This window comes from Carettochelys insculpta, chromosome 6 (genome assembly GCF_033958435.1).
Source record: "Carettochelys insculpta isolate YL-2023 chromosome 6, ASM3395843v1, whole genome shotgun sequence".
In the NCBI taxonomy this organism is placed as follows: Eukaryota; Metazoa; Chordata; order Testudines; family Carettochelyidae; genus Carettochelys; species Carettochelys insculpta.
Genome location: NC_134142.1, coordinates 40,979,940 through 40,992,544, shown reverse-complemented (window position 1 = coordinate 40,992,544; position 12,605 = coordinate 40,979,940). Strand labels below are relative to the sequence as shown.

The following is a 12,605-nucleotide window of genomic DNA, read 5'->3' as shown; positions in this document are numbered from 1 at the left end:
TGCGCTAGCCAGTGCTGGAGCAGTCTGAGGCCACTGTATTCCCTGGCAGCAGTAGGAGTTTGTGGGTGGGAGAAGGCTAAGGTCTGGGGACTGGGACACAAGAGAGGATGAAGGCTGTGGGTGATGCTTACCTTGAGCAACTCCCCCAGAAATAGCAACACATCCCTCCCTCAGCTCCAAGCTCTGCATGCTGTCTCTGCCAGCAGACATTGCCCCCTCAGCTCTCGTTGACTGTGGTTCCCAACCATTGGGAGCTGTGGAACAAGTACTTAGGTTAGCAGCTGCATGTAGAGCTAGGAGCTGAGGGAGGGACATGTAGAGAGGCTGCCAGCCCTGCGACTTACCTCGCTCTCACTTGCCTGCCTGCCACTGAGCTGGTTTCAGAAGTGGTCTCACACTTTTGAAGCCACAGCTCAGTCTTGCCTTACTTAGCTGATTGCCTGTTGACAGGGAAATCTCAGCTGGAAACACTGACATCAGCCTCAGATCTGCTCAGGCTTCTAGCATCAACGGGAAACTGCATGAACACAAAAATCAATTTTAGTTCCAACAGAGAACATAGGATTTTGCTTTGTTCTGGACAGGTGCCAGTCAATGATTATTTTAATCCAGCAGCTCAGAAAGAACCCATAGATCTCGACTCCTGAGTCACATCACATCCTATACACACGTAACACCTTTTATGAGACTTCAGCTTTGCTAACTGTAAGCCTGACATGCTCATGCTCCTGTCCAGCGTGCAGGACTCTTTAGCTTAGTGGGCAAGCAAGGGGCATTCATAGATTCTGAGGCCAGGAAGAGCCCTTGTTATCATCTAGTTCAATGGGTCTCAATCTCATTACCACTGTGGGCCACATATGTGGCTCCCTGTGAGATATATATATATATATTAAAAACCTATATAGCCCTGAGGATGTCACATTGGCCATGTGCTGCCCAGGGATTGAGAATCACTGACCTAGTTTGACTTTCCATATAGCATAGGCCATAGAACTTCTACAGCATAGTCCTTAGCATCTATCTCTTTTAGAAAAGCATCCAATCTTGATTTAAAAAATTGTCAGTTGTGGAGAATACACAGTGGCTTCATTTTTTTACTCTCACCATTACTAATATACACCTTGTTTCCAGTCTGAAGTTGTTTAGCTTCAACTTCCAGCCACTGGATCAAGTTACAATTTTCTTTGCTAGACTGAAGCTCCTGCTATTAGATATCTGTTCCCCGTGTAGGCCAGTTTTCCCTCTCACTTTTCCCACCTCTGAAGAGAATGAATTTTGTTGTGTGCACCAGCGTGGAAGTGCTCTGTGACACAGAGGTGAGTGCAACATGTCACCTTCAGGTTGGTGTGCATAATAAAATTCATGAGGTGGGAGTGGGGCCAAGGGAGCGTGTGAGGGGGCTCAAGATGGGGGAAGAGGGTTGAGGTGACGGATTGTGAGGGATTTGGCTGGGAGTGCAAGATGTGGTCTGGGACTGGGGAAGAGGAGCTTGGGGTGCAGGAAAGGGGCTGTGGTTTTGGGAAGTGGCTCAGAGCTGGCGGTTGGATTGTAAGAGGTGACATGGGCTTGGGACTGAGGGTTGGGTTGCAGGAGAGGGTATGGGCTTTGGGCTGGAAATCAGGGTTTGGGGTGCAGGGGGGGTCCAGTTTGCAGAAGGGCTCAGGGCTGGAGGTTGGGGTGCAGGAGAGGGTATGGGCTCTGGGCTGGGGGCATTGGCTTCAGAGTGAGGCTGGGGACTAGGAGTTTGGGGTAGAAGGTAGCTCAGGTTAGGAGAGGGCTAAGGGTCTGGTACGGGGTGGGCCTTGGGCTTTCCAGGCAGCTCCTGGGCAATGGTACTAAGCAAGCTGCCTGATGTCTGCCTGTCCTGCGGTGCTGCGCTGCACCCCGGAAGTGGCGAGCAGATATACTGGGAACAGGGTATGAGACCCATGGTACTCTGCATGTCCTGCCCTGGCCTGCAGGGAGGGAGGAGGCAGTGCACAGAGCCCCAGAGTTCCCCTACCTAGGAGCCAGACCTGCTGAACTAGTTACTTCCCTGCCAGCCACAGCACAGAGTTGCCACAGCTGCGGCAACTCTGTGGTGGGGTCAGCGGGGAGGGGTCCTTCTCAGGTCATATCCTTCTTTTTTTTTTAAGTGAAAGAGACTGAGCTCCTTGCATTTTTTTTTAAAATGATTTCATCACTCTGGTGGCTTTTTTCTGAACTCTGATTTATCAGCAGCTTTGTTGAACTGTGGACACCAGCACCAGATACTACATTCCAGCAGCAGTTGTACCAGTGCCAAATCCAGGGGTAAAGTAAGTAATCCTGCTCAGGGTTCCTCTGGTTATGCATACAGGGTTGCACTTGCTCTTTTGACCACACATTTTGAAAAACTCCAGTTTTTACCCGGGTAAGTAATCTCTCTTTACCAGTGACTATGGCATGCAGCACATTAGGGTTATTGCTACATTACCATTGTCCTGTCAGAGGGGGTGTGGTATCGAGGCAATCTGAAGCAGGCTAATGAGGCAATGACATGCATATTCAGTACCTCATTAGCATAATGGCAGCCACACAAGCAAATGTCAAATAAATGCCCCAGTTTAACATTCCCTTACTCCCACAGAGCTGGAATGGAGTTGAATGCTGAATGTCGAAGCGGGGCACTTATTTCAAAGCTGCCCCCATCTTCACTGTCAATCTGAAATTCAATGTTGTTGTTTGTGCGGCTGCCGTTATGCTAATTAGGCACTGAATATGCATGTCAGTGCCTCATTAGGCTGCTTCGAATTGCCTCATTGCCATGCCCCCTCTGATGGGACAATGGTAGTGTAGCAGTGGCCTTACAGAGCTATTCTTATATGGTCATGGGGTTTTTACAGTTTCTTAAATATTAAACACGCTTTGCCAAATTCATCTTGGTTACAACTCCATTGAAATGAGTGGAGAAATATCAGGAAAGAATCTGGTCCAGGTGTTTGGAGAGGAGATATGAAATAAGCATAAGAGATGAAATCCTGACCCAACCGAAGTCAATAGCAAAATTCCCATTAACCTTATGGAGCCAAGATTTCAACCTAGGTACCATAAATAACAATCCTCAAAGTGCAGGTTTCCCAGCTTTCTGAGTGAGAACACTTAGAATTCAGGATCTTACAAAGTCTAGCTGGACCCAGACTGAGATGAAGTGAAGAAGAATCTTTGACTCATGTGAGTCTGCAAAGGTAGAGGAGGGTGACATCGTGGTGTCACTCAAATATGGATACAAGAGTTATTTGGTAACTTCGGTAACTGCAGTTACCTTGAGTTGGGGGGATTTTCATCCCATCTAAAATATAGCTGTTGTGGTAACACAGAGCCCTTGCTTCTCTATCGAAGCAGTATAGCAGCACTGAGTTAAAAGGAAATGCATCCCTTCTTAAATTGTCAGCACCTGCTCCACAGCACTTTGTGGTTCTTTGAAATCTTCTATTCAGATGATGACCTAGCCCATGCATACTCAGCATGTGTCTTCTCAGATCATATCCTGCTCATTTTATAGATGTATTTATACATGGTATTTGAACTAATTTCATTAATATGTGAAAAACTCTTAGTGGGCACAATCAGTCAATCAGGTTGGTTGACTGAAAGTTCCTGACCATATATGTTTGTGACAGTGGAATTGTACCTATATGTTCCATTATAGTTGCAATGAAGTGAGGGGCAAGCCATAGTATTCTTGCAGGGAAGTTAAATAATTGGACTGTAAGGTGGACAGAAAGCTAGCTAGATTGTTGGGCTCAACGAGTAGTGATCAATGGGTCAGTGTCTAGTTGGCAGCTGGTATCAAGTGGAGTACTCCAGGGGCTGTTTTTGTTCAACATCTTTATTAATGATCCGGATGATGGGTTGGTTTGCATGCTCAGCAAGCTTTCAGGTGACATTAAGTTGGGGTAAGAGGTAAAGTCCAGAGTGACTCAGACAAATTGGAGGATTGGGGGAAAAAAAGAAATTTGATGAAATTCCACAAGGGAAGTACAGAGTCCTACACTTAGGATGGAAGAATCCCAAGCATTGCTGCAGGCTGGGGACCGACTAGCTAGGCAGCAGCTGTGCAGAAGAGGACCTGGGATTTATGGTAGATTAGAAGCTGGATATGTGTGCCCTTGTTGCCCAGAAGGCAAACAGCATATTGGGCTGCATCAGTAGGAACACTGCCAGCAGGTCGAGGGAAGTGAGTATTCCCCTCTATTTGGCACTGGTGAGTCCACATCTGAAGAATTGCATCCAGTTCCCATTCATCCCCAATACTATAGAAGGGGTGTGGACAAATTGGAGAGAGTCTAGGAGAGGGCAACAAAAGGGATTAGGAGGGCTAGGGCACATGGTTTATGAGCAGAGGATGAGGGAACTGGCTTTATTTAATCTGTGGAAGAGAAAAGTGAGGGTGGATTTGATAGTAGCTTTCAAGTACTTGAAAGAGCATTCCAAAGAGGATAGAGCCAGGCGATTCTCACTAATGGCAGATGATAGAACAAGAAGCCATGGTCTTGAGTTACAGTGGGGGAAGTCTAGGCTGGATATTAGGAAAAACTATTTTGCTAAGAAGTTGGTGAATCGCTGGAATGGTTTATCTAGGGAGTTGGTGGAATCTACATCCTTAGAGATTTTTATGGTCAGGATTCACTATAGCCTTGGCTGGGTTGATTTACTTGGGGCTGGACCTGCTTTGAGCAGGGTGTGGGACTAGATGATCTCCCGAGGTCTCTTCCAACCCTAATCTTCCATGGTTTTGTTACTTTTAAAATGTGCACAAAGGAACTGTGCTTCAGAATATGCCCATCCTACGACAGGAACTCTTCTTGATTGGATGTGACCGTCCATAAAAAGTTTTCTTTTTCTTCCCACAGACTCTCCACTCCCCTCCTTTTCTCACACTCCACCTAAAGTTTGAATTGCCCCACGCCCCATAGTAATTCAAGCCAGGAGTAACCTGAGAGACACATAGGTGTACTCGAGAAGGCTGAGATGGATTAGTAATAGGAGACAGAGCCATTCATGTCCCATTCAGCCCGGATTATTTCCATCTGATGGCTGGCGACAAGTGTGAAATGAATTGGTGCGTCTCAGTTTAGCTGCTAGGAGCCAGGCATCCAGGGGAACTGAGGACAACAGGAGTTGAAAGGGCCATGGAAACTGGACTCCTTGACCTAGAGTAGGGCTCTTCAGATAGAGGCAGGCCTGATGTTTGGGGAAAGTGTTGTCTGCTGTGGCTTGTACTATACCTGTCCTTCAGCTGAACACAGGCCTTTGCTCTCTGGGGCTCCCACGCTGACATCTCTCACACGTGCTAAAATTCACATAAAAACTTCAGACATACTTGTTACAGGCATGCTATGATCTGCGCTATAATAGCAGCTGCTTTGTTCCTCTCCATCCCCTTCATCGTTGTCTTTCCTTTTTCATCCCACCCAGGTGGCTGGGGCTGCACCTGACAAAGGCAGGCAACCCTGCTGATTCGTCTTTCAACTGAGCTATTAACATCAAAGAACAAAAGCAAACAGCACTGGCTTGAAGCTCAGCCCTCTACAAAGAGTCAATAAATGGGCCCTTGTGTATAGGATAAAGCAAACCCTGCCTTGCCTTTTGTTGAGAGACAAACCTTCCTGTGTTTGAAGAGCTCTGAGCCAGAGGAAGTGGATAAACCTCCAACCACATGAAACTGAGCCCCCTGTTCACTGGGCTTTTCATTAGCTGTGGGCTGTGTGCCTTCCAGCTTTTAACAAGCAAGTCCTTTACACCTTGCCCCAACTGTTAAGAGAGAGGGGAAGAATGTGGGCTGGTGCTCAGGAAGAATGGAGAGAGGAAGGGTGTGAAAAGCTGTTTGATACAGTCCTGTTAAAAAGGTACTAAAAATATGGCCTTAATGTTCTGAGTTTATGGGGAGAGAGAATATCTCCGATTAGGAAAACTGGGGGGGATTGGAGGGGCAAAGGAATCACATCACTTCCCAAAATCAAGCCAGACTGAGTGTAATGTCATTTGCCCTCTCTTCTCACACTTTGTAGGGAGAGTCCTAACACTGAAACATTCCTGCTGTATTCTTATTTAAGGGCCCTCTTGTGAATGCTTGAGCTGGGTCCCGGCTGTTTGAATTGCTCACCAGAGCTAAGGAGTACACTGTGCTGGTGTATTATTGCAGGTATTCTGAGAGAGGGCTTGCAGGCGGTGTGCTTCTTTTCCTTGTGAAACAAAAAGGCAACTCTTCCAAGCATTTGTTTCACAACCAAATGCAAACAGTCTCACTGTGGAAGTCCGCTTTTGCCAACGGATGCCACATGGGAGGTGTCGGAGATGCAACAATCTCTTTTTATACTTAGAATAGGAAGTAACTCTCTGGCAGTGTGGTGCTACCAAAGCGAATATTGCAAGCATGCTGAAGTGGTGCAATACATTGACTTTTTAATGGCAATTCTTGTATCTGCAGCAAGCAACAAGCACTTTCCAAAAGAATATAAGGGGATGAGGAGAGGATTTTGTTCAGGTTTTGGGGATACATTTATGCTTTCTAAACCAAGGCCCCTGTGCTGACAGCTCACTCTGATTATCTTTGGACTTTGATGCTTTTGGAAATCATGTTTTGGTGGCTGGCTGTGTTACAAGTAACAGTGAGAAGATAAACACATGAGCATCTTCATGATCTTTTTCGTTAATAGGCAACTTAATAAGTGCTATTTTAAAAAATTTTAATGAGTGCCCTCTTCTGTTGTTTGCTTAATGTACCCACCTGTCTTTGGTTTATTCTTTTCTTTGCCCATCTCCTTTTCTGTTCCACCCTCCTCCCCAGGCTCTTCAGCCAACATTTTTTTTACGTGTCATGCTACTGGGCAGTGTAACATTGGCTATTACTAAGTTTGCTTTCATGTAGCTGGTTCCTCTTTCTATTCATTCATGGGAACACTAGGTTTGGGATGAAGTCCCTTAGAAGAGAAGAATTTGGTACTGGGTTTCGGCACCTGTCTGGAACACATTCTTGATGTATCTGCTGAATTTTCAGTAATAATTGTGCTCTCTCATCCTTCTCTATCATCTTTCTCCCTCAATGCTATCATCTCCTTTGGCTGTCATTCTGATCCCCACAACAGCCTCCCAGCATACATTCCTCTAGTGGCTTCCAATCTACTTCTGCATCAAGTTCACACAATATGTTGTCTTCTGGGGATTATTAACTCCTCACGCAAGGACTATGTTTGATATATCTGTAATGTGTCATGCATGCCTACTCCCGTGTACGTATTCTCAAAAGATTGCAAAGTCACTTATAAAGGTAATATGAACAAACATCACTTGCTCACCGTTGAAATTAAGCCACTTCTGGGATAGAATATTGCAATTGTCATAGCGTTCTATAATATCACAACATTTTAGCACAGAGAGTGGAGAATCTAATATCAAATTGAAACTGGAGGGGGGAACCCACAGAGGCAGAATGTATTAAGACAGGATGCCCAGGGAAGAGTACCATGGGAATGTTAATGACCCCAGATGATTGATATATCTTATCTAAATGGTGGTACCTCCATTTGCACAGGTCCTCTGTCAACACATCTTGGGCACTGGTTAGCTATTTAGAGGGAAGAGTGCCACCTTTTGAATCAGCACAACTGCTTCCTGTTGCACCTAGTTTTTCCTTAGAGGATTTCACTCCTATTCAAGTCTTGACCAAGGCAAATCCTTCATAGCTTGTGAGATCTCAGAGGCTCACCCCACAGGAATTATGACACAAATAAGTGCATGGAATGTGACTAAACTGGTGATGGTGGGAAGAGAAGCAGGAAGCTATTTCACTTCAGTCACTGGAGTTGATGGACTGTGCATTGAAACTGACACTATAGTTCCAAAGATGTATCTACCCCATGATTGATATGACCACTTACAAGTCCCCGCTTCTCTCCTTTTTAATGAACATTTTTATTCCAGGATTAATGTGATTGATTGGGAAAGGGATCTTGTGTCACACGAGGGGAAAACATATTGACCTGCTCCTGGTTTGAATCCAGAGTCTTGGGAAGAGACAACACGTGCAAACCTCTGACACACAAGCCCTGCTGTCTGCAATGAAGGATGGTCACTGGGAATGGTGGGAAGGAGGAATTAAAAGGAGATGCTTTCTCTTCACTCTTTGGGACTGTGTTCAGAGCCCCACAACAGGTCATAAATTCATATGACCACTTTTATAGAGGAAGCAGTTTCTTTCATCCTGTCTGAAAGCTTGCTTGAATTTATGTAAAGTACAAACCCTGTTGTGGGCCCGGGAACTTTGTGTTTGTTTACATTTGTGCATGCAGTGCCACAGAATATTCTAACCAATATTCTTGCAGGAACAGGCCTGACTTGGGTCTCTCTGATTCCAGAAGCACACTTTCTCCAGACAGCTATGATGACAGATTCATTTTTACATGCACAGTGGAGGGGGAGCCAACTCCTTTTTCCCTTGCATGCATGGGCATTTGGCTGCAGATGGGTGGCCTTCCAACAAACATAATTACTTCTAGTTTTGCATGAAATTGATTTCCATGCAAGGATACTGAGCTGCTGCTGTGTGCGTGTGTCTCTAATGCTTTTCTCTTTTCTCTCTCTCTTTCTCTTTCCACATCTCCCTTCTGCTTCCCCTGAAAACGTCTTGACAGACGTCAATCATATTCCAGGTGAGTATTATGTTCGCTGAGCCGGAAGACTGTTCGGGGGGGGAGGATGGGGGGTGGGGGAAAGAGGAGAAGAAGGCAGTGAGAGTGGTTAGAAACCTCACCATGCTGGCGATGAGTGCTCAAAGTGAATGTTGTGCTGGGCCCTGTAGGGGTTGGATTCCAAGCTCTTTGTACCGCATGTCTCTAGCTAATTGTTCCCTTGAAAAATCTGTCTGTTAGTACAAAACCAAATAGACCAGTTAAAGAGATGCCGCTAAGGTAAAAAACGGGTTTAGTAAAAAATCGTTCTTTCTGTTGCTAATAACTCAAGGCTGCTTACTGCATTTGAAAAGCTGAAATGAACTTTTAATCATTTCATAATTCATTATTTAGGGTTGTTACTCACTTGGGGGTGCTGAAATTTGGTTGATCAGTTTCACTTTCCAGTCATAGCTGAGAGAGAAATGCAATGAGACTGGAGGGTTAATTTTCAGGATCTGCAACCATGGAAATGTTCTTTCACAGAGAACTCCAGAAGCCAGTCCCCATTCCACTCCATCATCCCTGAGGCACTGAGGGGGCATGAATCCCCCATCTTTAGTTGTAAAAGGCTTTGACTGAGCGTGGCAGCTTCACTCTCCACCCCCATTCTGCTGCCATTGAACTCAATAGGCCTGATTCTGACAGCGCCAGGGAGCACCACTGAGTTAGACTCAGACTGAAGGCTCAGTGAGAGCTGGACTATGGGTGACAGCTGAGTGGCTCTGTCCTTCCTTTCTAAGCCATGTGCATAGCTTGCCAATGCACAGCACCAGAACGGAACTTGAAAATACTTCTGCTTTCCACTTATTGCTTTTCTACCATTAAACAGTCAGAGATGTTTCAGCCCTGTTAGTTCCATCCACTGAAGCTGTGTGGACAAGTGGTCTGGGCAAATTTTACGCCCCCAGCCCATCTCGGTCTCTCTCTTTGGGGCCCTGTACTCATCATAGTTACTGTGTACACTGTGCGTGGGCATCCCAAGGAGGAGGTGTCACTGCCTACTCAAAGTGTAGCTAATAGGGAAGAAAGAGGCCACGTGACAAAATATGGCTCCTTTGGATGCTGTAAAGAGACTCTGCCAGCAAGACTCCAGGCTTCATCAGCCCAGTTGAGGAGTCAAGGAACTTTCCCTCTCAGCAGGTCAGATACTTGTTGCAGGGAGAGGGGAGGATGCGTCAGTGGCTGAAGGTGTGTCTGGAGATGATGCAGAAGGGCTATGGGGTAGCAGCCTCCTCTAGTATGCATTGGAGCTGCATCTGTCCCCAAGGTTGAGATGGAAGGTTGAGTCAGGCTGACAGTGGCTGACTGTAACTTGGCCCTTCTTGGTCTAGTCGAATGGCCGATAGGTAGTGCAATAAATGGCTGCTGTCTTGTACACCAAAAATACTCAATGTGACTTGAATAGGCAGCCATATGGGTTGGGCCCAGCTAGTGGTAAACAAAACAGGGATAAAATCCATGCTGGTGTTGCTCTGGATGATGTGGAGAGGGAGTGCAGATGTACTGAAATCCCCAGGCCAAGGCTTTGTTAATCTTGTGGCTCTCCATCTAGTGTGTGAATGGGCTGCTCTGCCCCCCACTTCTCAGATGTTCTCACAAGCATTCGAACACCTGGACATACAAATGCTTATTTCCCCACATTTTCATGTATTAAGGCTTAAAATTTCTCTCATGTGGTGGCACACTCATTTGCACGTGTTCTCAATTTGACACATGCTTGTACCTTATTCTTTCAACTATGATACAGGTCTATTCCAAGAAGGTCCTACATTCCTCCTCCTGTCTGGTCTCCTCTTGTTTCTGCAGCCTGCATGAACGCTGCTGCACAGGACTGAACTATTAACATAGAAAACAGCCAGGTTTCCTTATAGCCATAGGGGAGTTTGAAGATTTGTACTCTCTGTCCATGCCTGGGGCTTGCTCACTGCCTCATGAGCCAGTCAGTCATAAGCCAGAGAGTAGAGCCCAGGGCCCCTGCCAAGCAACCGCGTTAACTGTTCGCTGTTTGCAAGACAAATTGGGAATTTTATGAGCTAATGTAACTATTTACTCACAGGCAGCAGAAGGGCTGTAAAGGGCCAATTGATTAATTGATTAATTCTACTTGTTGCATAGACTGGCTAGAACTAATTCCCTGGTAAAACAAGCTCCTGGAAACAGCCTGGTGCCGGCTTCAGCAAAGAAGTGACGCTACAAAAGCTTTCCATAGGCCAAGCCCCTGCCAGGTGCAGGGAAATAGATCTCATTCAAAGCCAATAGTCACATTATGTTTAGCATGAGCTGTCAGACTCTGAGGTCTCTTTGCTGTTAAGAGGGGTTGCCTAGGAATTGTGGCTAGCAGCTGGCATCTCCCTCTCTCCTTGAGAGTCAGCTTCAGGTCCTGCTTGGCTCACTTCACAAATGAAATGAGTTTGTCAGGTTTCAGTTTATCTCTAAGGCAGGATGTTGTCTGTCCATGCAAACAACAATCAGAAAACAGTGATATCCAACTGTTAGAGTTGAAGACTAGGAGTCTGGTCTCTTGCAGTTTGTGCTCAGCTGGGTCACTTGCAGGCAGGGTTCCTGGTGCGGGGCTGGGACTGGAGCCCGCCACCGTGGTGTGGGTCTGGGGCTGAAGCCCCTGCCATGGTGTGAGGCCAGAGCTTGAGCAGGGACCCCCACTGGAGTGTGGGCCTGGGCCCGGAGCATGGGCTCCTTGCTGTGGTGTCCCCACCCCACCATGGCACAGGGACAGGGCCCCCACCAGGGCATGGGGCCTCCAGTGGAGTGTGGGGCCCCACTGTAGAGTCCCTGTCCCACTACAGTGGCCTCACCCTGCCACAGCACGAGACTGGGGCTGGAGCCCATGGTGCGGGGTTCCCATCATGCCTGGGGTATGGGGCTGCTTCTGTGGAGTCCGCACCACAGCAGCCCCACCCCAGCACAGGGCCGAGGCTGGAGCCTGCAATGAGGAGCCGGGGACCGCACTAGAGTGCAGGCTGGAGCATGGGGCCCCCACTGGAGCAAGAGGCAGTACTCCCAGGAGCATGGGGCCCCAGACAGACTTCAAAATGTATCCCTGGCACTCAGGCCATACACAGAGGTCAAAAGATAAAAATTCCGCACTCCACCTTGGAATGGTTGCTGACACTGAACTAGAACAGAAGGACTCCATCTTCTTCTGCTATGTCAATGAGTTGTCCAGTTACTTTGGCTTTTATACCTGTCCCCACCCTTCTAGGTTAGAGGCTTTAATTCCCCCATCTTGTGGATTAATAACCTAAGGGTATTTTTTAAAAAAGAATCCATAGCTTCAAGGTTTCCAGTGTAAGCCCCTTGCAAAGTGCCCCTAGTAAGCCTTCAAAACATGAGGGCCATTGTTTAATTACATTGCTCTTTCATGTAATTGCACTGTGAAGCTATTTTTAAAAATGTTCTTATGGCTTCATAAGAAACCAGTGTCGGCCCTTGGCACTTTGTGCAATTAGCACCACTTAATTTCTTGACTTTGATATGGAAAGTGGAACAGTGCACTCATTTTTCTAAAAAAAAAAACAAAAAAACCCTCTAATTCATAAAAATGTTGCTTTGCAATCTAGGGAGATAAAATTAACATTTAAAAACATTATTGTGTAACTGGTTATAACTCCCACCCTTAGCCCAAACAGGAAGCAAGGCTAATGACAAGCTCCAGTCATGGCGAAGAGATAACAGCTAAGTTTAGGTTCATCTGTCCTAGACCATAACACCATTTTTGCAATATCAAGTGCTTCTCCAAGCAGGTGGGCAAGTGTCAAAGTCAGGCTCCCTGAGAGAAGGTGACTCTCAAAAGGCTTAGACTCAGTCATTCAAAAACTTACCTTGCTGCTCTATATCATTGATACAAAAAGCTGTTGTGAGCTTTTCTAAGGAGCATTGTGAGTTCCACTGTTA

At 46.4% G+C, this 12,605-nt stretch overlaps 1 protein-coding gene across 4 annotated transcripts in view; it reads left to right on the top strand.

The window, feature by feature from the left end:
* Window positions 1–12,605, top strand: part of NRXN3 (neurexin 3) — a 1,384,038-nt gene that overhangs the window by 37,015 nt on the left and 1,334,418 nt on the right. For all 4 annotated transcript variants that reach the window (XM_074996672.1, XM_074996671.1, XM_074996675.1 and 1 more), the window contains exon 2: window positions 8,655–8,672. In XM_074996672.1, coding sequence (XP_074852773.1) covers window positions 8,655–8,672 — 18 coding nt within the window. The remainder of the gene's footprint in view (window positions 1–8,654; window positions 8,673–12,605) is intronic.